The following is a 24,747-nucleotide window of genomic DNA, read 5'->3' on the forward strand; positions in this document are numbered from 1 at the left end:
TGTTGTTGTTGTTGTTTGTCTTCTGAAGCCAGGGTTTTTCTGTATAAACCTGACTATCCTGGATCTCACTCAAGGGATAACTGCTTCTGCCTTCAAAGTGTTGGGATTATAGTATTTCAAACTCAAAAGAACTCCTCTTCCTCCTCCTTTGCCCCACCCTCCTCTCCCTCTCTCCTCAGATCTACCTACTTTTGTCTCTCAACCCTGGGTTTCAAGGCATTTGCCACCAAGCCTATGAGAATAAAAGTTTTCTCAACTGGGGTTTGTGTCTATTAAGTGTTTCAGGTAAGCTCACCAATTTAATTTGATCACCGTCCTGGCGCGTGGATTTTTTTAAAAAAATTAATATGGATGGATGGATAGAAGCACCTCCTCTGGGAAATAGGATAACATTTCTTTTTAGAAGGAGCGACTGTTTTGAGGAAAGTAAAAGGTGTTCACAGGAAGTGCATCTTTATTGTTTCGTGAGGGATAACTAATGTGACCTGGAAAATAGCTGATAGTGGAGTTTTCAGAATTCAGTGTGACTTCTGACTTAAGGAAGAAAGGGTTATTGAGTCCCTTGATCTTTTCTCTGGAATGAACCCGTGCTCTCCTCCCCCTTTTCGAGTTGTGTATGGTTGGGATAACAGTCTTTAAACCTAGCTGTGACTGACAGTCAATGTGGGATACTAACACCTTTGTCACCACAACTTTTAAGATTGCCTTATGATTTGAGTCTCACTGGGTGTGAAGGATGTGAAGAAGTCATTGTTGGTGGGAGCTTGAGCAGTAGACGACACCTCTAGAAAGGTGAAAGAGACTCGAGTTCTCCATTCCTTTGATTATCGTGGGGTCTGAATAGCAGCCGGGGCTTGGAAACTACGTTTCTATAGATAGAAGTCCATTCAGCAGAGATAATGCGCGGGAAGTTGCAAGTTTTCCCGCCTCGGACGGGAGCGTGACCTCTGACGTAAAGCTCCGCCTCCTTGGGGGGGAAGGCTAGTGGGCTCCGCCCTTTACAGGATGACGACGCGTGTGAGACCGGAAGGAACTTATAGATTTCGCATGCGTCCTGCCTCCGGGGCGGAGGGAGCCCTGCCTCGTGGGGGCCACTCTTCCGCTGCGCGCCGCGCGACGTGATGACGACACTGGGCCCGCCCTCTACCCTGGCTGTGCTCTGGAGTTCTTCAGTCGTACCGCGTGCGCAACGGTAGTGACGCGTTTAACCCGGAGTATGGCGGATACCGGCTTGCGCCGCGTGGTTCCCAGCGACCTTTATCCCCTTGTGCTCGGCTTTCTGCGAGATAACCAGCTCTCAGAGGTGGCCAGTAAATTTGCAAAAGCGACAGGCGCTGTGAGTCCTTGGTTTGGTTTGCGGGCCGGGGTGGGACGACTCTCCAAGGTAGTCTAGGCCTTGTCAGGTTTAGAAGTCAAGAAATCGAGGTCTGGGGTCTGTCAGTCTAATGTCTGTGAAGCCTCTCTGCCGACCTTTCTGAGGCTTAAGGTCTCGGCATCTCTTTCCATCACGTCTGACTAGCTCCGAATCTTACGGCTTTTGGTGAGTTTTGCAGTGGTGGCAGGCATGGGTCCCTCGTGACCTAGGACATGTGGCGATAGATCCCTCCCGGAGCATTGGTTTGGCGGTGCCTGCTTCTGCTGTACTTTTTGTTGGACTTACACTTGGTTGCAGTTTTACCTGAGACTCAAAGATAAATTGTTACTAGTGAAGGCTAGGATCCTATTTATTTATACACTTTAAAAAATGAGTGAGTGCAGGGATAAACTGCGTAGCAATGAAAACTAGGATATCATTATTTATTTAGTTACTTAATGAATGAGTGCAGGGATAGGCTGCTTTCAGTATACCATAGAAAGCGTGAGCATCTTTCCCTGTCAAGTTGGCACTGGGCTTGGAGCTTCAGGTAGTGATATAAAGCAAATGGAGGCTTAGGCCAGATCCACCACTTTCTACATTGATGATCCTGGGCATCCTTTTATTTAAAACAAAGTTCAACCCTTTATATTGTGTATAAAAGTCCTTGTAGAGTGGAAGATGGATGTAAACTTCTGTCCCTCTTGCCTCAGCCTCCTCATCCTAAGCATGCCTGAACATAGCAGGATGCCATTTTGGTTTTTGTTGTCAAGACAAGAGTTTCTCTTTGTGTAGCCTTGGCTGTCTTGCAACTCACTTTGTAGACCAGATTGTCCTTGAACTCAGCTCTCACTCTGCCTACCAAAAGCAGGGATAAAAAGGTGTGCTCAGCCCTATTTACAGCTTTTGAGTGAATGAGATTCACCAAGCGAAAAATACACAAGCCAGTAATCTCATTGTAGACACACAGGGACCATGGGATGAGTGACAGCTATTGTGTCACTTCAAATCCATGTAAGAGCAAAATTAAGTGAAGGAATGTGAAATGTCTCGTCTGCATCTTAAGAAAAGCTGTAGTGTTCATGGAAACACCTTGAAAGACTGTGTAGACTTACGGTCTTTTTTTTTTCAGGGTGATAGCATGACTGACAATTTAGGTTTCTTCTGCTTTATTTCTATTTCTATTTTCTATGTCTCATCGTGTAACCCTGGCTAGCCTGGAACTCATATGCAGAGTAGACTGGCCTCCCAGAGATGCCCCTGCCTCTGATTCCTCAGCGTTGGAATTAAAGGCTGCACCATCATAACTGCCTGGTCCCCTCCTGTTTCTGTGGCCATTTTTGACCTGGCCTTGGCCTTATGATCTTCCTGCCTTAGATCCTGGGAATCTTGGGTTACAGGCCACCAGACCACATAAGAGAGTTCTTTGAGCCAGGGCAGCCTGGCATGTGATCTGATGATACATGCCCACCTGTTCCTGAATGGTCTTAGCCGATGGACCTTCTTCCAGTGCCCCTTACTCCTCCCCGCCCTTCCTTCTTTTTTTCCTTTTTTTCGGAGCTGGGGACCGAACCCAGGCTAGGCAAGTGGTCTACCACTGAGCTAAATCCCCAACCCCCCCACCCTTCCTTCTTAAGACATGGGGTCTCAATATATAGTTATGGCTGTCCTGGGGCTCACTGTGTAGACTTAAACTCATCTCTACTTGTCTCTCCTTCCCACATGCTAGAATTTAAGGCATATGCCACCACACCTGGAACCTTTGTTTGCTTATGTATTCTCTCATGCACGTTGGTGGTTTGCCTGCATGTAAATGTGTGTGATGTGTTAGATTCTGGAGTTCAGACAGTAGAGAGCTACCATGTGGGTGCTGGGAATTGAGCCAATTCTCCAGCCCCGCCTTTCTGACTTTTTTTTTTTTCCTTTCTGACTTTTAAAAGTCAATTGTTTAGGAAAAAAGTTAATAGTTAGAAAATATGAAGCCACAGGTGTCAGGATTGCGTGGATCTGGAGTTAACAGATGTGGGCGCTGGTAAAAGTGTGGATGGAAAGGCATAGGAATAGCTATGCTATAAAGTTTTCATGTTCAGTGTTAGGTGATATGTAAGTGGAATATTTTTCTCCTAATTTATACAAGTAGGAAAAGTCTTAAGATGTAACATCCATTTCAAATTGAGTAGGTAGTTAAAATAACTTTTTTTTTTTTTTTGGTTCTTTTTTTCGGAGCTGGGGACCGAACCCAGGGCCTTGCGCTTCCTAGGTAAGCGCTCTACCACTGAGCTAAATCCCCAGCCCCTTAAAATAACTTTTTAAAAAAGATTTATTATATATAAATACACTGTAGCTGTCTTCAGACACACCAGAACAGAGCATGAGATCTTATTACACATGGTTGTGAGCCACCATGTGGTTGCTGGGATTTGAACTCAGGACCTCTTAACCACTGAGCCATCTCTCCAGCCAGTAAAACAACTTTTGAGACAAGGTCTCTTTACATAACCCTGGTGTCCTGGAACTCTGTATATAGTCCTGTTGGGCCTTGGCCTCACAGATCTGCCAGTCTGTCTTCCAAGTGCTGGGACCATGCCAGGCTGACAAATTACATTGATCAAAGAGTAACAGAATCTGACCGAGAGACGCTTTCCTTAACCAAGCCTCTTTTCTTACAGACACAGCAGGACGCCAATGCCTCTTCCCTCTTGGACATTTATAGCTTTTGGCTCAAGTAAGCTTTCCTTGCTGTACTTGGGTTATTTTCTCCCCTAGGTGGGCTGGGTTGGGCTCCTTGGGTTGAGAAGGTCGATCCCTCAGAAACCAGCCTAATCTACATCAACAGGTCCACCAAAGCCCCGAAGGTGAAACTGCAGTCAAATGGACCAGTGGCCAAAAAGGCTAAGAAAGAGACTTCATCCAGTGACAGCAGTGAGGACAGCAGTGAGGAAGAGGACAAAGCCCAAGTTCCCACACAGAAGGCTGGTGAGACTGTGTGAGGTGTGGGGTGGGGCAGGGGTCCAGAGAGACCCTATGGCATCTGCCTGGAGGACTTGTTCTCATGGGCACTTATATTTCTTTCTACTCAGCCGCCCCTGCCAAGCGAGCCAGTTTGCCTCAGCATGCTGGGAAAGCAGCAGCCAAAGCTTCAGAGAGCAGCAGTAGTGAAGAGTCCAGTGAGGAAGAGGAGGAGGAGGACAAAAAGAAAAAGCCTGTCCAGGTATGTAGCCTTGGCTGTAAGGAAGGCTCAGAAATGAAACTAAATGGAGCATCTAGCTTGGCCGGCTGGGTGGTGGAGGCCGCTCTATATTGCATAATTCTGGGGGCTTATGGAGATGCTGAAGTCTGAATGATGAGATTGAGGTGCAGGCAGGATTCTCTTCTCTGCCCAGGGGCTCTGTGGTCTTCGAGATACTGTGTAGGGCCCTGAGAATACAAGGGTTTTGCTGGGAGCTGTTGACAAGATTATGTCAGGAACTGGCTAGTTTTTATCAAGTCGTTGTTTGGATATTCTTAGATTGTATCTTTGAGTTTTTCTTGCCCTTTCAGTGGGCTCCTAAAAAAAAGGCTCTGGGCCAGCCTGGTCTACAGAGCAAGTTCTAAATAGCCAAGGCTACACAGAGAAACTGTCTCAAAAAAACCCAAAATAAAAGCATCTTGTTCAGGAGCCCTTGCTCATCGTCCTGTGTTCTGTTTGTTTGTTTGATCCTCTCTGTAGCTCTGGCTGTCCTGGAACTTTTTTGTTGTTGTTTTTTCTAATACTCTCTTTTTTTTAAATTATTTACTTTATATGAGTACACCAGAAGAGGGCATCGGATCCCATTACAGATGGTTGTGAGTCACCATGTGGTTGCTGGGAATTGAACTCAGGACCTCTGGGAGAGCAGCTAGCGCTTTTAATCGCTGAGCCATCTCCAGCCCTATCCTGCAACTTTTGTGTTGAGCAGACTGGCCTTGAACTTCCAGAGTTATTTTCCTCCCACTTGCTGGTATTAAAGGCGTTTGCCACCATCTTTGCTCTCTTGTTTTAGCAGAAAGCAGTTAAGCCCCAAGCCAAGGCAGTCAGACCTCCTCCGAAGAAGGCAGAGAGCTCTGAGTCCGAGTCTGACTCAAGCTCAGAGGATGAAGCACCACAGACCCAGAAGCCAAAGGCAGCTGCTACGGCAGCTAAAGCCCCGACTAAAGCCCCAGCCAAACCAGGTATTTCCCTGGGAGGGGAGTTGGGACCAGTGTGAAGTGGTGCTCTTTGCTTCCCTTAGCCAGACCTGGCTATAAAAGCCTGCTCTCTCTGCCCCATCCAGATAGGTGGGGCTGGGGAACTAGAAGATAACGCCTGGAATTTGTTTGTTTGATGCAGGGTTTTGTTCTGTAGCCCTTGGCTGTCTTGGATTCTCCTAGGCTGGCCTCTAACTCAGAGATCCACCCACCCCTAATGCCTTTGCCTCCCAACTGGTGGGATTGAAGGTGTTTGTGTACCACCACACCCCAGCTAAGCCTGGAAAATTTCCCCAGACCCTGTCTCAAAATTTTAGTGGGAAAAATAAGGCCGTGGATAGACAGGGCTGAGGTAGAGTACCTGCTTAGCATGTGTGAGGCTTTGGGGTTAATTCTCAGTACTACACACATGTACACAGCCAGATGTGGTGAGTGTATGCCTATAATCCTTGCAGTCACAGTATGACTGCTGAAAATTTAAGGTCAGCAAGTTCTAGGCCACTCAAAGAGAAAAAAAAAATCAAACAATTTAACAAAACATTATAGCTAGGACCAGTATATAATAAGAGAAGCAGTTTTTTTTTTTTTTTTTTTTTTTAATTTTTCTAAGGTTTGTGTTCTGCTTAGCAGCTCATATCACTCTTGAAAGATAGATGGTCCTGAGTCAGGGTGCTGAGGTGCAATTAAATTCAAGGTCTTAGAATCAGACTCTCCTGATGGTAGAATTCCTGGGGGATGCTGTACTGCTTGGCTGGGCGTGTTGCGGCCTGCCTTTAATTTCTATACCTGAGAGACAGGCAAGCAGATCTCGGGTCCAACCTAGCTGGAACTAGGTAATGAGGCCCTACCTCAAAAACAAACACACAGACCTTCATTTTCCTTTAAAAACAAAGTTTTGTGGGGCTGGCTAGATGGCTCAGTGGTTAAGAGTACTTGCTACCCTGGTCCTGGGTTCACTTCCCAGCACCCACGTGGGATCTCACCACTGTCTGATGGGGTCTTCTGGTGTAGAGATGTACTTGTAAACCAAGTAGCCATGATATAAAACACATAAATAAGTCTAGTAAGTAAATAAAATGCACTTTTAAAATATGTATGTGAGTGCCCATTCTAGTGCCCCATATGTGTGCAGTGACTCCAGAGGACTAAAGGGTATGTGATGTGGGTGCTGGGAACTGAACTTAGGTTCTCTAGAAGAACAGTAAATGCTCATAGCTGCTGAGCCATCTATCACCTTGATCTTTATTTATTTTTTTAATCTTTAATTTTCTTTTTGTTTGCTTAAAACAGGGTTTTTGTTTTGATTTTTTTTTTCCCCTTTTTGGTTAGTTTTCTTGAGTCAGGGTTTCTCTTTAGCCCTGGCTGTCCTGGAACTAGCTTTGTAGACCAAGGAGCTCTGAGATTCACCTACCTCTGCCAAGGGTATGCGCATCACACGTGTGGGTCAGGTCAGGTCTCACTGTAGTCCAGTGGCCTAGAGCTGGTAATTGCTTCTGCCTGGCCCTAGAGTGCTGGGATTAATGGACATTTCTTAGCATAGTTATACACACCTAAGCTCAGCCTGGGGTTAGAGCCTGACGCACAGCAGAGCCACCAGTGGTAAGTATTACATTGTCTTTTAGGTGCACACAGCCCGCGTGTGTTCTCTGCTGCTCTTCACAGCCACCTGTATTCCTTTCATTCCATTCCACAAATGAGTTGTTTCTTCCTTCTGATTAGAGTCTGAAGAGAAAGACTTTAGAAGCGGGCATTATATGGTTTATTGTACGTGTGATGAATCTGCACATCTCACAGCATGCACATATAGAGCTTAGAGAACAACTTTCAAGAGTTGGTTCTCTCCTATTACTATATAACATGTAGGCATCAAATTCGGGTCATTCTTTACCCACTGAGCCATTCTACTAGCCTTAAAATTAGAGAGACTCTTTAAGTCCGGTGGTAGCCAATGGGAATTTTTTTGAAGTTCCCCAACTTGTTTAATATTGCTTTTGTTTCTCAGGTCCACCAGCGAAAGCACAGCCTAAAGCAGCCAATGGCAAAGCAGGCAGCAGCAGCAGCAGTAGCAGCAGCAGTAGCAGTGATGACTCAGAGGAAGAGAAGAAGGCAGCTGCACCTCTCAAGAAGGTTATTAGGGTTATAACTCTGTAGCGGGAATGATGTAAAGGGGCTTCAGGGAGTGTCTGTCCTCTGTCAGGATTGTTTGGGAGGGTGTTTTCCTCTAATGTTAAATTTTTTTTTCTCCAATGAAGACTGCACCTAAAAAGCAAGTCGTGGCCAAGGCACCAGTAAAAGTAACTGCTGCCCCCACCCAAAAGAGTTCTAGCAGTGAGGACTCTTCCAGTGAAGAGGAAGAGGAACAGAAAAAACCCATGAAGAAAAAAGCAGGTGACTGGACAGGGGCGTCAATGTCCATAAAATAAGTCCTAATGCACAGCATCCAGCTTCTACAGAAAGGAAGGCAGCCACAGTGCATCATGTAATGTAGACCCAGAAGTTGGAAATGACTTGTTAACCCAGCACACAATCTGCAGAAAAGGAATAAACCCTAAAGACAGACAGGTTCAAAGAATTTAAGTACTTATTTTCTTTGCTGATGCTAGAGCTTAAATCCAGGGCTTTGTGCATGCTAGGCAGGTTCTGTACTTAGGAGAGATGTCCTCAGGCCTGTGTGCACTTTTGCTCTTGCTATGTAGCTCTGACGCTCTGGGAACACTCTGTACACCTGGCTGGGCTTGAACTCAGATCTGTCTGCCTCTGCCTCCCAAGAGCTGAGGTTAAAGGTGTATATCACCCCCAGACCTATTATTTTACTGCTTATTTAATATTTTCTTCTGTATTCCATGGCCCCAAATTCACATCAGTCTTCTACTTAGCCTTATGAGTGTCAGGATTACAGGCATGAATCTCCCAAATGCATGTTTCAAAACTATTCTGTGTTTTAAACAGGTCCCTACAGTTCAGTTCCACCACCTTCTGTTTCTTTATCCAAAAAGTCCGTGGGAGCCCAGTCTCCAAAGAAAGCGGCCGCGCAGACACAGCCTGCAGACAGCAGTGCAGACAGCAGCGAGGAGTCTGGTGAGTCACGGGGAGGGTGAGCGAAAGGAGGGGATCTGTAGCTGCGATGTGACTGGAGAGAAGGCTAGGACCGTGTGTGCGTTGTTGCGCTCTTCCCAGTGCTCTTCTGGTTGGCTTGCAATTTTGGACCCATCCTAATGTCACAATTTCTCCCCAGATTCAAGTTCTGAGGAAGAGAAGAAAACTCCAGCTAAGACAGTCGTCTCCAAGACACCCGCCAAACCAGCTCCAGTGAAGAAAAAGGCCGAGAGCTCTTCAGACAGCTCAGGTAACGCTGCTCAGACACTTGGGCTAGCGGGGTGCCTACTGTCTTGGGCTGTCGTTACAGGGCTCCCCTGAACTTGGTTTGGGGAGCTGTTCATTCTGTCTTCTCTCTCCAGATTCTGACAGTTCTGAGGATGAAGCTCCTGCCAAGCCAGTCAGTGCCACCAAGAGTCCCTTAAGCAAGCCAGCTGTCACTCCTAAGCCGCCTGCTGCAAAGGCAGTGGCAACTCCTAAGCAGCCTGCGGGCAGTGGCCAGAAACCTCAGAGCAGAAAGGCTGACAGCAGCTCCAGCGAGGAGGAGAGCAGCTCCAGTGAGGAAGAGGCCACCAAGAAAAGTGTGACAACCCCTAAGGCCAGGGTGACCGCCAAAGCAGCACCCTCTCTACCTGCCAAACAGGCTCCTCGGGCTGGTGGAGACAGCAGCTCCGACTCAGAGAGTTCCAGCAGTGAGGAGGAGAAGACGCCGCCTAAACCCCCCGCTAAGAAGAAGGCAGCAGGTGCAGCCGTTCCCAAACCCACCCCTGTGAAGAAAGCAGCAGCCGAGAGCAGCAGCAGCAGCAGCTCCTCCGAAGATTCCAGTGAAGAAGAGAAAAAGAAGCCCAAGAGCAAAGCTACTCCCAAACCACAGGCAGGAAAGGCCAATGGCGTTCCAGCTTCTCAGAACGGAAAAGCAGGCAAGGAAAGTGAGGAGGAAGAGGAAGACACAGAACAGAACAAAAAGGCAGCCGGGACCAAGCCAGGCACGTGTCTAGTCACCCCTGGGTTTTGTCTTGTACTGGGGTGTCCTCAGGAGGGAGGTGCACAGGGAGATGGCATGGCTGCCTCCCAAGTGCTCGTGGCAGGCTCTCAGCAGGCCTGGTTCCTAACTAAGTCTGGCTTTTTTATTTTATTGTAGGTTCAGGCAAGAAACGGAAGCACAATGAGACAGCAGATGAAGCAGCAACTCCTCAATCTAAGAAAGTTAAGCTGCAGACCCCTAATACGTTTCCAAAAAGGAAGAAGGCACGTTGTCCCACATTGTTTTCAGAACACAGCCCATAGATTCATGGGACCATTGATTCCTGGCTCAGTCTGTCCTGATACCACGTTCTTTTGAGGAGAGCTAGCTGTCACCAATTTAACGTTTACTTCATTTTCTCTCTAGGGAGAGAAAAGGGCATCTTCCCCTTTCCGAAGGGTCAGGGAGGAGGAGATTGAGGTGGACTCTCGAGTAGCAGACAATTCCTTCGATGCCAAGGTGAGGGGTGCTTCCCACTCTTGGGGCCTGGGAGGGAAGGACAGACTGCTTTGAAGGGGCAATAGAGGAAGGGTGACAGGGCATTGGAGTGTATCTTCTGTGTAATAACCTCATTTTCTACCAGCGAGGTGCAGCTGGAGACTGGGGTGAGCGAGCCAATCAGGTTCTGAAGTTCACCAAAGGAAAGTCCTTCCGGCACGAAAAAACAAAGAAGAAGCGAGGCAGCTACCGGGGAGGCTCCATCTCTGTCCAGGTCAATTCCGTCAAGTTTGACAGCGAGTGACCTGTGTCATCTTTAGCAAAGGAAGGGTGACTTTGGGAGGCTGGCACTCACCTCCAATGGACCCAGAAACTCAGTGTTATTAGGAGAGAGTTGTGGCACGGACAGTTTGAAGCAGGTTCTTTGACACTGCAGTCTATAGTCCTTCCATGCTCCTGCTTCTGGACAGGTTTGTTTTTGAGCATTGATTGTCAAAGACAAAAAGTTTTTTTGTTTGTTTTGTTTTATTTTTTAAGAAATCCATTTGGTTGTCAGCTGCCTTCCTGTTCTGTTGGTCTTCATACTGAGAAATTGTATATTTTATATTAAATCATGTCATACAGATTTTTGTTGTGATTTTCAGAGATGAGTTCCACAGATTAAAGTCTTTGCCTAAGGCAATGCACAGAGTCACATGGAGGATTCTGTTTATGTGAGTGCGCAGACCCACATTTGATCCCACCCCTCAAAGCCCCGGTGGGCCCTGACATAAGTCTTGTGATGTTTGACTGCTAAGCATGCCCTGTGCTCATCTTCATCCATTGGGCCTGACACCGAAGCTTCCCGAAGCCGGCGTGGATCTGCCAACTTTGGGGATAAAATTGCAGTTCTTGGTACAATTTCCTACTGAACTGACAGGCAGGATTCTCGATGTGAGTGCGATGCAACGGTTTTTGTTTTGTTCTCAGTAGCTATTAGTGCTACGTGTTTACAGTGTGTTCTAGTTTTAATTTCGAAGTAAGCTTTTCTGACACTGAGAGGCATTTGCAACAACTTGACTCTTACCGCTGTTGTATATAAGCTCATGAATATATTTGATTCTTGTTAACATCATCAAGAGCAGAATGGTAAACTCCTGCATGGTTGAGGCACTGGTCAAGGAAGTGGAGATGACCTACCTGAGCCTCTGGGTGAAGTAGGTACGGTGGATAGATCCTGGGCACCTGCAGTGAGGAGCAGGCGAAGGACAGTGAGGCTGGGAGAGGTCTGGGCAGGACCGTTCTGTCTGGATCCCTCCCCTCAAAGGGATCACATGGGAGTGATTATGTCTTATTTAAGTTGGTCCCCTGGATTGATTATTGGTACCTTAACTATATGATGTTACTGATACAGGCTAACCAGGGGGGGCTGGGAGGCATATCTGGGTGATAGTGGCGCTTACCTACCATTCAAGGACAGAGTGTGATTTCCATCAAGGCAGGAAGTGAATGAGCAGAGATCCCTGGGCCAAGGGAGTAAATTATAAAGCCGTAAGATTTGACCATTGGCAGAGCTCAGCCAGAGTGAGGGAAGGGAGAAGAGCACCCTGGCTAACCTGGTGAGAACAGACACGGAGCCTCCCTGGTTTGGTTTCCATGGTCACCTGGTAACCTGCTAAAAGTGGGTGCCTGTGGCAGCTCCTTGAGGAAGTCTGCATGGTCAAAGTTCTGTGTCTTACTACAAAACAATAAAATGGATGGTCCCTGATGTGTTCAGAGTTGTATTTTTGTGCGAATGAGGCCTCATAACTTTGTACACAGCAGAACAAGTGGGGGGGGGGCTGACACCTGCTTACGAGTTCACTATAGAAGCTTCTCAGTTTGCCAGTTCTCAACCAACCTTACCTCAGTACCTTTTCTGGCCTCTAAACTCCCCACCCCCTTTTAACTTTTATTTTTGTATTGTAAAGATGTTGTCTGACATGCTTAGCTCTTTTTCAGGCTTTAGTACAACTAATTACCTGTAAACCAAAATTAGCTCTGTTACTTGTGTTTGCATCATCTGGAGACTAAAAAACAATTTTTACATTAGCATTTTTTTCTTTTTTCTTTTTTTTGGAGCTGGGGACAGAACCCAGGGCCTTGCGCTTGCTAGGCAAGCGCTCTACCACTGAGCTAAATCCCCAACCCCACATTAGCATGTTTTTATTTTAGCCAGGCAATTGTTGGCCCACACCTCTAATCCCAGCACTTGGGGAAGACAAGGGAAGAAGGATTTCTTGGGCCAGTCTAGTCTACAGAGTCTACAGACAGGGTTTCTTCGGATGGTCCTGGCTGTCCTGGAACTCTATACCAGGCTGGCCTCGAATTCAAGAGCTCTGCCTCCCGAGTGCTGGGACTAAAGGCTTGCACCTGCACCGCCTCACACATGCTTTTTTTTTTTTTTTCTTTTTTTTCTTTTTTTCGGAGTTGGGGACCGAACTCAGGGCCTTGCGCTTGGTAGGCACGCCCTACCACTGAGCTAAATCCCTAACCCTGCACATGCTTTTCTTAAAAAGAACCTTTTTAAAATTATATTTATTTAAATTAAGCACTTGTTTGATTCCCAGCATCCACATCCGTAACTCCAGTTTCAGAGGATCCAGTGTCCTCTTCTGACCTTGGGCACTGAGCACACGTGTGTAAACATGCATGTAGGAAACAAAGTGAGTAAACCTAAGTTAAAAGTTACTTGTATGTGTTGGGAGGACAACACCGTAGTGTGCATGTGGTCACAGGACAAACTTAGGAGTCAGGTTTCTTCACCAGGTGGGTCCTTGTTAATACACTCAGGACCTCCGGCTCAGTGTCTTATTTTTAGCTTACTTTTTTTTTAAAGACAGAATCTCATGTAACCCAGGCCTCAAACTCATTATGTAGCTGACCATGAACTCAATTTCCTGGGTGCTGGGATTGCAGTGTGCAACCTACCAGGTTGTACATGATGCAGGAGATCAAATCCAAGTCCTCGTGAATGATAGGTAACGCAAGAGTTCAGACTCTTGACTCAAACACAGCTGCCAGGAAACAAAAGCATTTTAAAGGCTCTTTTCACAGTTCAAGCACGCCAAAGAGCCTGCTTAACCTGCAGTTACTGAAGGGGCCAGCAGGTGGCGCTCCTACCCACTGCATAGGAAGCCTGTTCCTGCTCTGAGCTTTTAAATATAGATGTAAAATATCAGTTGAGGCTCTCTGGTTCTAGAGAGTGGTGAAAGAAGACCTCTGCCATGTGTGGTTGCCTGGTACCTGAAGGCCAACTGCAAACAGTGTGCCTTGTAGAAGCCAAGTTTTCCTGGAACCCTGTGGCCCATCTGTAGGTACCAGGCATGATCTGATTTTGAGTTATCACACTGTTAGCTTTAAATGTTCTGATTCTAACAAAATCACCAGTTACGTAAAGAAACAGTAGTGGGAGAGAGTCAGGCTTAGCCCCACCCCTGCTTTAGGAACTGTTGGCAGTCGGCCGTTGGCTCCTGGAAGAGGGGGAATCTATTGAGGGAAGGGGGCAGTATGACCACTCATATTCCAATGGATGCCCATGGGTATACAATAACTGAGTGCCTCTGCCCATCTCTCCAGCCCTGGCATTGAACCGAGATCCTTGTGCCCGTGAGGTGAGTGTTCTACCATTGCTCTCTCTAGACCCTAAAATAACCATCTTGATGACAAATCAAAAAAAAACTAAATGGTAGAGCGCTTGCCTAGGAAGCGCAAGGCCCTGGGTTCGGTCCCCAGCTCCGAAAAAAAGAACCAAAAAAAAAAAAAAAAAAAAAAAAAAGCGATGTCCAAAAATTACAAAACAAAAAAGCCAGGCGGTGGTGGCGCACACCTTTGCGTGCTCCCTGCACTTGGGAGGCAGAAGCAGGCCAATCTCTTGAGTTCAAGGACAGACTGGTTTACAAAGTTCCAGGGCAGCCAGGGGGACACGGGAACCCTGTCTTGAAAAAACAAAGACAAGGAGAATCGATGTATGTACAAAATAGATATATCCTAGGGTAAATAAAAATCGAGCTGGAGTCAGTAGGGGTAGCCTTTGCCTTTTAATCCAGCACTCAGTTGGTAGAGGCCGGGGATCTCTGAGTTTCAGGCCAGCCTAGTCTACAAGGTGAGTTTCCATTTAGCCAGAGATATATAATGATAGCAGTATTTATACCTCCTTTGTGCACGTTGGACCTGCTGATGACTAAGCAGTGGGGACCTGTTAGTGGGACAGCTAACGTGGGGAAGACAGCCTCATTCTGCTGTCCCTAAAGTTGGGATACCCACCTCTGCTGCTGTCTCCATTCCAAAGGACAGCTAGACGGACCTTCCTGACAGGGAACAAGAAGCCAGGGAGCTGAGCAGCATGTACCCAAGCTTCCCTCCCTGAACAGTAGGCCATTGTTTCTCTTAGTTCTATTTCTAATTTTGGGAGCAGTGGAACGTGCACCTCTTGGAATCGTGTGCTTGCATTCAACACCTTCCCCGAGGCATGGAAATGCCAAGGCGACTGCTGAGGTGGGGTGATGTAGTTAGCCTTGAATGTCGATTTGATGGGGTGATGTAGTTAGCCTTGAATGTCGATTTGATGGGATCTGAGATCAGATAAGCGATACGCCTCTGGGCAGGTCTGTGAGGACTTTCCCCAGCAAGGATTATCTGGGAGAAATAAACCCTTCACCAAGGTAGGCAGATTACCAGAGGGGAGAAGCCCTCCCTCTGAGCAGGTGCATGTTATTAGCCCAGATACAAAGCTATCTAAGGGAGAGCAGGGTTGCCCACCCGGCATGCTTTACTGGTAAGCGTGTCCATCTCTGTGGCTACTGCGATTGCTGCACTATCCTCTGTGAAAGTGACACCTCCATGCTTGGGCCTTCCCACACAGACACCTGCAGGGCCAGACTGGGCCCACTGAGGCATTTGGTTTATGAACTGAGGAGCTACAGGTTCTCCACCTCTCTATCATCGTGCGGACTGTGTTACCCGACTACCCAGCCCCTATCGTGTGCCACTCTAGTTAATGCCCCTCTAGAGCTTGGTTTTTATTTGTGTATATGTGCTGTGTCTATGCCACGTTATGTGCAGTTAACTCCAGAGGCCAAAAGAAAAGGCTGTCACAGCCCTGGAGCTGGGGCAGCTGTGGGTTTCCCAAACCCAAGCCTGGTCCTCAGCAAAGATGGCAAGCACTTCGTGCTGCTGAGACATCTCAGTGGCCCCGAAGTTTATAATGAATGCGTGTTCTATCAGTTCCAGACCCCTATACAACCTTCCTAGTACAGGAAGAATGTGGAGGGAGTGAAGTCCAGGGTGCACGTGTGAAGGTCAGAGGACGATTTCTTGGGCTCCGTTCTCTTCTGCTACCTTACCTGGGTTGCAGGGGTCAGCATCAGGTCTTCTGAGCTGGCTGGCTTGTTGCTTTCACACTCCTAACACTTTGGTGTGCACCTACCAAATACAACATCGGTAGCATAAAAAGCACAGCTTAAAAACCAGCAAGAAGGGGGCTGGGGATTTAGCTCAGTGGTAGAGCGCTTACCTAGGAAGCGCAAGGCCCTGGGTTCGGTCCCCAGCTCCGAAAAAAAAAAAAAAAAAAAAAAAAGAACCAAAAAAAAAACCAGCAAGAAAAGGAAATCCTGGAGCAAAGAAGAATAACTAAGACAGTTCCTGCGACAGAGGCAAAGGTACGTTAAACAGACCAGAGTCAGCGTGTGAACTCCAGGCAAGATGGCCTCAGACACTCAGACACCCACAGAGTCAAACTCCCTAAAGACCGAGGGAGAACTCACTTTCTTCACAGTATAATTATATTTCTACAGTATATTTATATACTGTAAAATATCTCACAGTATAATTACATCTTATAAAAGCATAAGAAATTGCAACCCCCGGGGTTGGGGATTTAGCTCAGTGGTAGAGCACTTGCCTAGCAAGCGCAAGGCCCTGGGTTCTGTCCCCAGCTCCGAAAAAAAGAAAAAAAAAATTGTAACCCCACAGGAAGAGCAGCATAGGCTGGCCCGACCACCCAGTTCTCCCTCGGCCTAGACCACCAACTAAGGAGTGTACCTGGAGGGGACCATGGCTCCAGATACACATGTAGCCGAGGATGGCCTTGCTTGAGAGCAACGGGAGGGGAGGCCCTTGGTCCCTGGGAGGCTTGATGCCCCAGCATAGGGGGATGCTGGAGTGGTGGGGCAGGAGAGTGTGCGTGAGTGAGGGAGCACTCTCACTCAGGCCAAGGGGAGGGGAAAGGGTGGATGTGGAATGGGGGGGCTAGTGGAGGGGTGACCGACCGGGAAGTGGGATATCATTTGAGATGTAAACGAATGGAATGATTAATTAAAACAAAAAGCATAAGAAAGCTGTATATCTGTTTATATAAGCACCTTTACGTCTGGAACAATAATAGGAAATATGTTTTATATATTACCTCTGAGTATGAAACTCTTGCCTACATGCAGGTGTGTGCACCATAGGAGTGTCTGTTGGATGTCACTGAGGTTACAGGTGGTCATGAGCTACCAGAGGAGGGTGCTGGGAATTGAAACTTGGTCTTCTGTAAGAGGAGGTCCTCTTAATTGCTGAGCCATCTCTCTAGCCCTCACTGCCGGCTGCTTTTGAATGGAGATTGAAGCCAAGAAAAACAGAGGACTGCCTTCACATATTCTTCTATTTCTGCTTGTGAGCCTAGCCTTTAACAGCTGAGCCATCTCTCCGGCTTTCCTTCTATTTTACCTTTAGTGTAGTTTAAAAATATTTTTATTTTACCTTTAGAGAGTGTGTGTGTGTGTGTGTGTGTGTGTGTGTGTGTGTGTGTGTGTACACATGAATGCAGATCTCAGCGATCAGAGGAATCATATTCTTGAAGGACTGGAGTTATAGGTAATTGTAGTCGACCTTGTGAGTTCTGAACCAGATTCAGGTCTTCTGCAAAAAAAGTGAGCACTCTTAGCCGCTGAGCCATTTCCCTAATTTATACTTTTTGTTCCAAAGAACACATCGATTTTTGGTTGGAAGACTTGAGGACCAGTTTAGAAAAGGCCTTTAGAAAGTAACCGTGGGACTCAGTCGGTAGAGCACGTGCTTACCGTGCTCTTTTGAAGCCCTGGGTTTAGTCCCCAGCCACACATAAATTGGAACTTGGTGGCATGTGCCTGTAAGCCCAGTACTTGTGTGGAGACAGAAAAACAAGACTTGAAGGTCATCCTTGACTACAAAAGAACTTTGAGGTCAGCCTAGGATACCCTCAAAGATGAGCGAACAAACCAAAAAACCAACCAAACCAGATAAAAAACAAAACCCCAAAAGCAAAAAAACTGAGCGCTGGGGAGGCAGCTCAGACAAAGAAGTACTTGAGGGCCTGAGTTTGACGTAAAGTGCCTGGTTTGTCACGTGTGTGTATATCTACGATCCTAGGTCTGGTGACGCAGTTAGACCAGCGTGTCCCTGGGGATTGCTGGCCATCCCGTCTAGCATAATCCTTGAGCCTCAGGCAGTAAAAGGCCCTCTCTCCAAAAGTAAGACAGAGAGCAACTGAGGAAGATGCCTAATGTCAGTCTCTCATTTCCATACACATATGCACATACATGTGAATGTGTATCCACACACATGACCACAAACATATATACACACACATTAAAAAAGAAAACTGTGTAAGGCCAGGCATGGTGGCTTATGTCTTTAATCCCAGCACTTGGGAGGCAGAGGCAGGGGGATTATAGTGACAATTTTGGTTTCTTTGAGCAGAGAAGTGTTATATGAATATGTTTTGCTATAGGAATATGGTTTGGTTTTGTTTAGTACATGTGGGACATGAGGCTGCTTCCGACTGTCCACAGCAGCTATGACTTGCCTTGTGCTCTGACAAGGGAATGATTTTGCTAGCTAGAGATAACCTACATTTGGAATTTTGGGGACCCTTAAGAGGGTATAAATGCCAGAGTTCTGAGAGAGGAGGCGCTGCTCCCCAAGCTGCTGGAGCTGCTGCTGCTGGTTGCTGGATTGCTGGTTACAAGATCTCACCTGCCCCAAGGAACTGGGCACCCCCTTTTCCTTTAACCTTCTTTGTCTTCTATCTAGTTTTGGGGGTTGGAAGAGATAAAGGAGAAGGTGGTGGAATAAGAACCCAATAAAGTCTCCACAGTCTGGTTACAGTGGATCTCTGTGAGCTTGGAGCCTGGTCTATAAAGCAGCAAGTCATAGTTTGGCTAGGGCTCTGTGGTGACATCGTGTCTCAACAATGACAAAAAGAAAATCTGGGCAAGTGTTTTCACTAGAAGTAAACCTAGGACAAAAGGATTAAGTTCACCAACCTGAACTTAACAAAGGAAGGCAAACAGCCTGGAGAGGTAAAAGACCTTTCCCTGAGTGACCTCAGGTTAAAAGAGGGTTTGCTCTGGGGGTGAATCTAATCTCAGAAAACCATGCAGCAAAACAAAAGGAAAAGGTGAATCTGGCTTGGTGGCAAATGCCTGTAATCTCAGCACTTAGAAGGCCGAGGTGGGGGAAGGATTGGCATGGATCTGAGGCTAGCCTCAGCAAGTGCCGGGTTAATCTGGGATGCACAACAAGAAGACCCTGTCTCAGAACAAAAAGTACCGGGACCGGAGATTAAAGGCGTGCACCACCGTGCCCTGCATGAACACGGGGACTTAATATTTATTATAGCTTAGGCCTTTAGCTGGCCAGACACTGGCTAGCTCCATCTGAATCATTATTCTTCCAGTTCTGTGTTTCATCGCATGGTCAGTTCTCCACCTCTTTGCTCCTGTTCACATCTGACCAGCTTCATTTCCTGCTGGCAAATCCCCTGCTTCTGTCTTCTCCTCCCAGAATTCCTAACTCTGCCCAGAAATTCTGCCCTCCCTTTCTGCTTCAGATATTGGGCGTCAGATCTTTATTAATGCCAGTCGGTAAGGAAGGAATGTGAGTGTTTACAAAATAGAAAAGAACACATTGATGGGGCTGGGGGAGCTGTGGAACCAGGAGGAGCAGGCCTGGAACAAAAATGGGCTCCAGGCATGACCAAACCTGAGAAATCTGATCCTGAGGTTGACAAGTTTAAGTCTGCCCCTCCTGGCCCTAGGCCTGCGTGTCCCAGCACTCATAGACCTGTGCCGCAACAGAGGAGATCCAGTAGCGAGGTAGCCAGGTTAAACTTCCTTTCCCCTTATGAGGTCATGTCCAGCAGTACCTGGGATTCCTCCCTTATGCAAATGAGGCATCCCCAGCACTTTAGCCCTGGGCAGTGTTGTACACTCAGTCCACAGACCCTACTCACCTCACAAAGGTTTAACTGACTGTTGCTACCCCCAATTAAATGAGTTCCTTAGTGAAGTCCTTCTCTCTCAGGACAGGGGTCCATTTTCGGATGATCACGCCATTAAAGATTTATTTATTTTTAATGTATAAGTACACTGTAGCTGTCTTCATGCACACCAGAAGGGAGCATCAAATCCCATTACAGATGGTTGTGAGCCACCATGAGGTTGCTGGGAATTGAACTCAGAGCCTTAGGAAGAGCAGACAGTGCTCTTAACCACTGAGCCATCTCTCCAGCCCCCCTTTATTTTAAATATTTATTTATTATGTATACAACATACAGCTTTCTGCCTGCATGTATGACTGCAGGCCAGAAGAGGGCATCGGATCTCAATACGGATGGTTGTGAGCCACCATGTGGTTGCTGGGAATTGAACTCAGGACCTCTGGAAGAGCAGACAGTGCTCTTAATCTCTGAGCCATCTCTCCAGCCCAATCACGCTATTAAAGGAGAGGAAATGGAGCAAGAAAGATGTTCAGTGATGGGCCCTAGCTCTCTGCTGGCACAGAATTAACAATTGAATATCCCGAGACACATCTTGGAACAGTGCCTCCCCACAGTGGTGCGCACCTTTGATTCTAGCACTTAGGAGGCAGAGGCAAGTAGATCTCTGAGTTCAAGGCCAGGCTGATCTTCAAAGAGAGTTTCAGGACAGCCAAGAGCTACACAGAGAAACCCTGTCTCAAAAGACAGAACAGAACAAAACAAAACAAAACAAACAACAACAACAACAAAACCCCCTCAAGCCCCCAAAACCCAAAACCAAGCCCAAACAGAATATTATTAACTACCAAAAGGCTGAAAACCAGTTGGTTTCTGAGGATTTGAGATTAAAATAGAAAAGGTGGCCTGCAGGTACCATATTGTGAAACCAACACAATGGCGAAGACAGGATATGGGAAATCTCTATCTATAGAGAGAATGTCAATCCTACATTAAGTTTAGCTTAGTTTGACTACAACATAACTAAAGATTTTAAGGAATGCATTATAAACGTTTACAGGTTAAAAGTATTTTTACAGTGGATTGGTTATACAACTTGCAGAAATTTTTAATTTATTTTATAATGATAAAGCATTGCCCGCAAAATGTCAGCACCAAGGGCACTAGCAAAGTCACAGTACACATGTACAGGCAGGCAAAACTCCTACACATAAAATAAAAATAAACAACAGAGAGAAATGTATTTAAGAGTTACTAATTTTAGGTACACAAGATGGCTCAGTGGGAAAAGATGCTTGCTGCCCAGTCTGATGACCTGAGTTGGTCCCAAAGACACACGTCATGGAAGATAACTCCTATAAGTTGTCCTCTGACCTCTGCACAAGTGGTGTGGCATGTGTACCAAAACTTTCTTCTCTATTTTAATAATCGTATAATAATTTTAAAACCTTTACATGTAAGAGTGTGTGCTTGATTTTCTCGTGTGTCCGCAGATGCACACAGAAGCCAGAAGAGGGCACTAGTCCCTGGAGCTGGAATTGCTGGCAGCTGTGAGTTGCCCTATGTAAGTGTTGGGAATTGAATGCTGGTCCTCTGGAAGCAATCTTGACCACAGAGTCATCTCTCCAGCATTTACTCATTTATTTTGAGATGGGGGCTTGTTAGGTAGCCCACGCTGGTCTGGAACTCACTACATAGCCCATCTGACTTCAAATTTAATCCTCCTATGCCAACCTCTCTAGTTCTTGGACCACAGGTAGAAGAGACAAAAGACAGCCCGCTCTGGCAGCCCACTCTCGACTCCCAGTTAGCCCCTGGTGCAGAGTTCAGCACTCCTTTCTACATTAGCCCTGGCGTGGACTTCAGCAACCCTCCACCCTAGACAGCCAGCACTGCCCCTTGGTGCAGATGTCTCCTCTCTTTGAAGGAGGCAGAAAATTAATGCCCTTGAAGTGATATGGCCCCCACTCTTAAACTACGAGAAAGAGACAGCCAAGCAATTCCAGAGAGCTATGGCCAGCTTGTAAAAATGCCCTGGACATTGAGAACAAAATGACTCATTTCTGCCCAGGTCAAAAAGGTCCTTTTCCAGACATATGGTCCCTCCTTGTTGTCTGAACAAACATTATCCATTTTGTAGGATAGCATGACTTTACCCCTCACCCAATCATATAATTCCAAGGCTCGAAAACCCCAGTTTATGCATTTCCCATATATAAACTCGGAGCCCCTAGACCCGGGTGTCGTAGTCTTTTTTTTTTTTTTTTTTTTTTTTGGTTCTTTTTTTTTCCAGAGCTGGGGACCAAACCCAGGGCCTTGCGCTTCCTAGGCAAGCGCTCTACCACTGAGCTAAATCCCCAACCCCCGGGTGTCTTATTCTTTTTTTTTTTTTTTTTTTTGGTTCTTTTTTTCCGGAGCTGGGGACCGAACCCAGGGCCTTGCACTTCCTAGGTAAGCGCTCTACCACTGAGCTAAATCCCCAGTCTTATTCTTAACCTGCTGAGAAGGGAGAGTTATGTCCCGAAATTGAACTCTGAATAAAAGACTCTTGTGTGTTTACATCCGTGTTGTGATCTCTGGCAGTCTCCTGGGGTTCTCTCAAACTGGGCATTAACAAGGTGTGAATGCAGGCATACTTGGGTCATTGTTTTCTGTTTTGTGGGTTTTGTTTTGTTTTTTTTTTGTTTTTGTTTTTTTTTTTTTTTTTTTAGTTTTTGGGTTTTTTTTTTGTTTTTTTTTTTTTAAGATGAGGTTTCCTTAGCTGTCCAAGCAAGCCTTAAACTACTGGCCTCAAGTGATCCTCCTGCCTCAGTCTGATAATTGTGACTATTGGCATGACTTACCATGCCTTGCATACGATCTCCTTTTACAATTTTTCAAGTCTACATTTTGCTTCTGGTTATAAATTCTGTCTTCAATTCTTTATTTTTTTCCTTTCTTTCATGAACAGTCAAGAGAAGATGTGTGTCATGCTTAACACTTTGGGAGATTATGCTAATGATTTGAGAGTTCTTCAAGTGGAAATTTCTGGTTTCGTTGGAGACTCCGTTGTGTCATGTGATGATCTTCTGGAAGCCTTCTTATGAGAGGATGTTTTGGCTGAAGCAAACCCCTGAGAGGATGTTTTGCTAAGAACAGACACATAGTGTTTTTCCAGAGGCAGCCTGGAAAAGGGGGCATGTGATGTTTTTGCTAGAGTGGATACTTATGAGAACCCTTGATATTTAGAAAGGACATAAACATAACCCAACAGCGGAAGATGCTGGATGGTATTGGTACACCCTGCCACTCTTTGTTGGTCATTGTTTGTCATGACTTCATAGAGAGAAATACCCAAAAAAACCTTCTGGCAGTGTTCTGGGGATTCATGAATGTTGTTTGTGAGACCTGCCATTGCCGATTTGTGAATGGTGTTTGCGGGTGGATTGAGCAGCCTCTGCTGATTCATGGGAACTGTACTGCTGATATCCTGACCATGCAGATTGGATTTGCTCCAAAGAACTGTTTCTAAACAGGCCCACATCCTCCTTTGCTCTATTAACCTTTCCTTTTCACTGCCTCTGGTGGGTGGTGGGATAGAAGGGAGGTTAAGGCATCTAAGAACCCGTATTAAAGGTAGGTTTTGAAAAATCTAAGCCTACAGGTGGTGCCCAGTGTGGCTTAGGAATTACAGGTAACTCAGCTTCTAATGTAATAGAGGAAAAGGCAGGTTTTGTTGTGTTAGCCATGCTGTTTAAAGAGGTTGGCAAAATAGCAGCAGCTGTTGCTGGGTCGTCTCCTGCCATGCTCCCAGAGGGGTTTTTTGGTTTTCCTTCATAGTTTTCATGTATACTATTTTGAAAAAGTTTAAGGGGGAAACTCAGCAATTCTCTTCTGTTAGAGAAGATTACAGAATTGGCTGTGCACCTAGAGAGTGTTTGAATAGAGCCAGTGGGAGGAGAACTAACACCGGCCGCCAGGCTTGTTGTCTGAGACCAGGAATTTACCACATGATGAAAATGGGAAGCGGGGGCTGGAGAGATGGCACAGTGGTTAAGAGCACCCACTGCTCTTCCAGAGGTCCTGAGTTCAAGTCCCAGCAACCACATGGTGGCTCACAACCATCTGTAATGGAATTCGATGCCCTCTTCTGGTGTGTCAGAAGACAGCTACAGTGTACTCATATACAAAATAAATAAATAAATCTTTACAAGAATGTCTTTCCTTTAAAAAAAAAAAAGAAAAAGAAAATGGGAAGCAAACTAGGCTGGAAGGTAAACTGCCTCCCCTGCTCCATATACTTTCACTGCTAGAGCACCTCCGTGAAACTAGGGACTGGGAAGAACAGGAAATAGTACAGGTACAACCAGATAGTGTTCAGCCGAGTGTGCCACAGGGCATTTGCTTGGGGCTATATAGGCACTTTCAGACTTCCCAGTCTTTGTGCAGCATAAAGAGATTGGCCTGGTATCAAATAGAAACGCTAGATCGAAGGGGTTGGGGATTTAGCTCAGTGGTAGAGCGCTTGCCTAGCAAGCACAAGGCTCTGGGTTCGGTCCCCAGCTCCGAAAAAAAAAAAAAAAAAAAAAAAAAAAAAAAAAAAGAAAAGAAAAAAAAAAAAGAAAGAAACGCTAGATCGAAAGCATTTTAAAGAGGCTATTATACGGGGCTGGGGATTTAGCTCAGTGGTAGAGCGCTTACCTAGGAAGCGCAAGGCCCTGGGTTCGGTCCCCAGCTCCGAAAAAAAGAACCAAAAAAAAAAAAAAAGAGGCTATTATACTGTATGGGTTACATTCTCCTTTTGTTAAAGAAATGCTGAATGGCTGGGCTACACAACATAGGGTTTTCCCACAGGATTGGAATATGATTGGTGTCATCTGTACTAGAAAGCTAGACAGCAATTACAATGGTTGTCCTGGTGGAGGCACAAAGCCACAAAAAGAGAACAACAAAATGCAGCAAGGGGGATAAATGTTACTAAAGACCAGCTACTTGGTGAAGGGCATTATGCTGTCTTCCAAGAACAAATCTGATTGGATGGTTCATCTAATCCGGTGAACAATGTCATGTTGTAGCTTTAAGAGCTTGGGATATGGGGCTGGAGAGATAACTCAGCGGCTAAGAGCACTGACTGCTCTTCCAGAGGTCCTGAGTTTAAATCCCAGCAACCACATGGTGGCTCACAACCATCTATGATGATGTCTGATGCCCTCTTCTGGTGTTTGAAGACAGCTACAGCATACTTACATATAATAAATAAATAAATCTTAAAAAAAAAAAAAAAAGAGCTGTGGATATGGCCATGAAGGTGTTGGGCAGGACCAGGCTGGTCTTTATTTATTTTTTTTAATTTTGTAATTATATTTATGTACAGAAAGCTTAAGTGTACAT

The 24,747-nt window shown here is 46.1% G+C and overlaps 1 protein-coding gene across 3 annotated transcripts; it reads left to right on the forward strand.

The window, feature by feature from the left end:
• Positions 1–1,164: 1,164 nt before the first annotated feature.
• Nolc1 (nucleolar and coiled-body phosphoprotein 1) lies at positions 1,165–11,865 on the forward strand. 3 transcript variants are annotated; one of them, NM_022869.2, is given in 13 exon segments: positions 1,165–1,336; positions 4,024–4,079; positions 4,191–4,330; positions 4,435–4,565; positions 5,377–5,545; positions 7,563–7,687; positions 7,813–7,948; positions 8,510–8,638; positions 8,796–8,906; positions 9,019–9,642; positions 9,798–9,904; positions 10,047–10,139; positions 10,264–11,864. In NM_022869.2, coding segments are annotated over 13 exon segments (2,100 nt in total). In that variant the 5' UTR covers positions 1,165–1,216; the 3' UTR covers positions 10,423–11,864.
• Positions 11,866–24,747: the final 12,882 nt, after the last annotated feature.

Source organism: Rattus norvegicus, chromosome 1 (genome assembly GCF_021556685.1).
Source record: "Rattus norvegicus strain SHRSP/BbbUtx chromosome 1, alternate assembly SHRSP_T2T, whole genome shotgun sequence".
Classification (NCBI taxonomy): domain Eukaryota; kingdom Metazoa; phylum Chordata; class Mammalia; order Rodentia; family Muridae; genus Rattus; species Rattus norvegicus.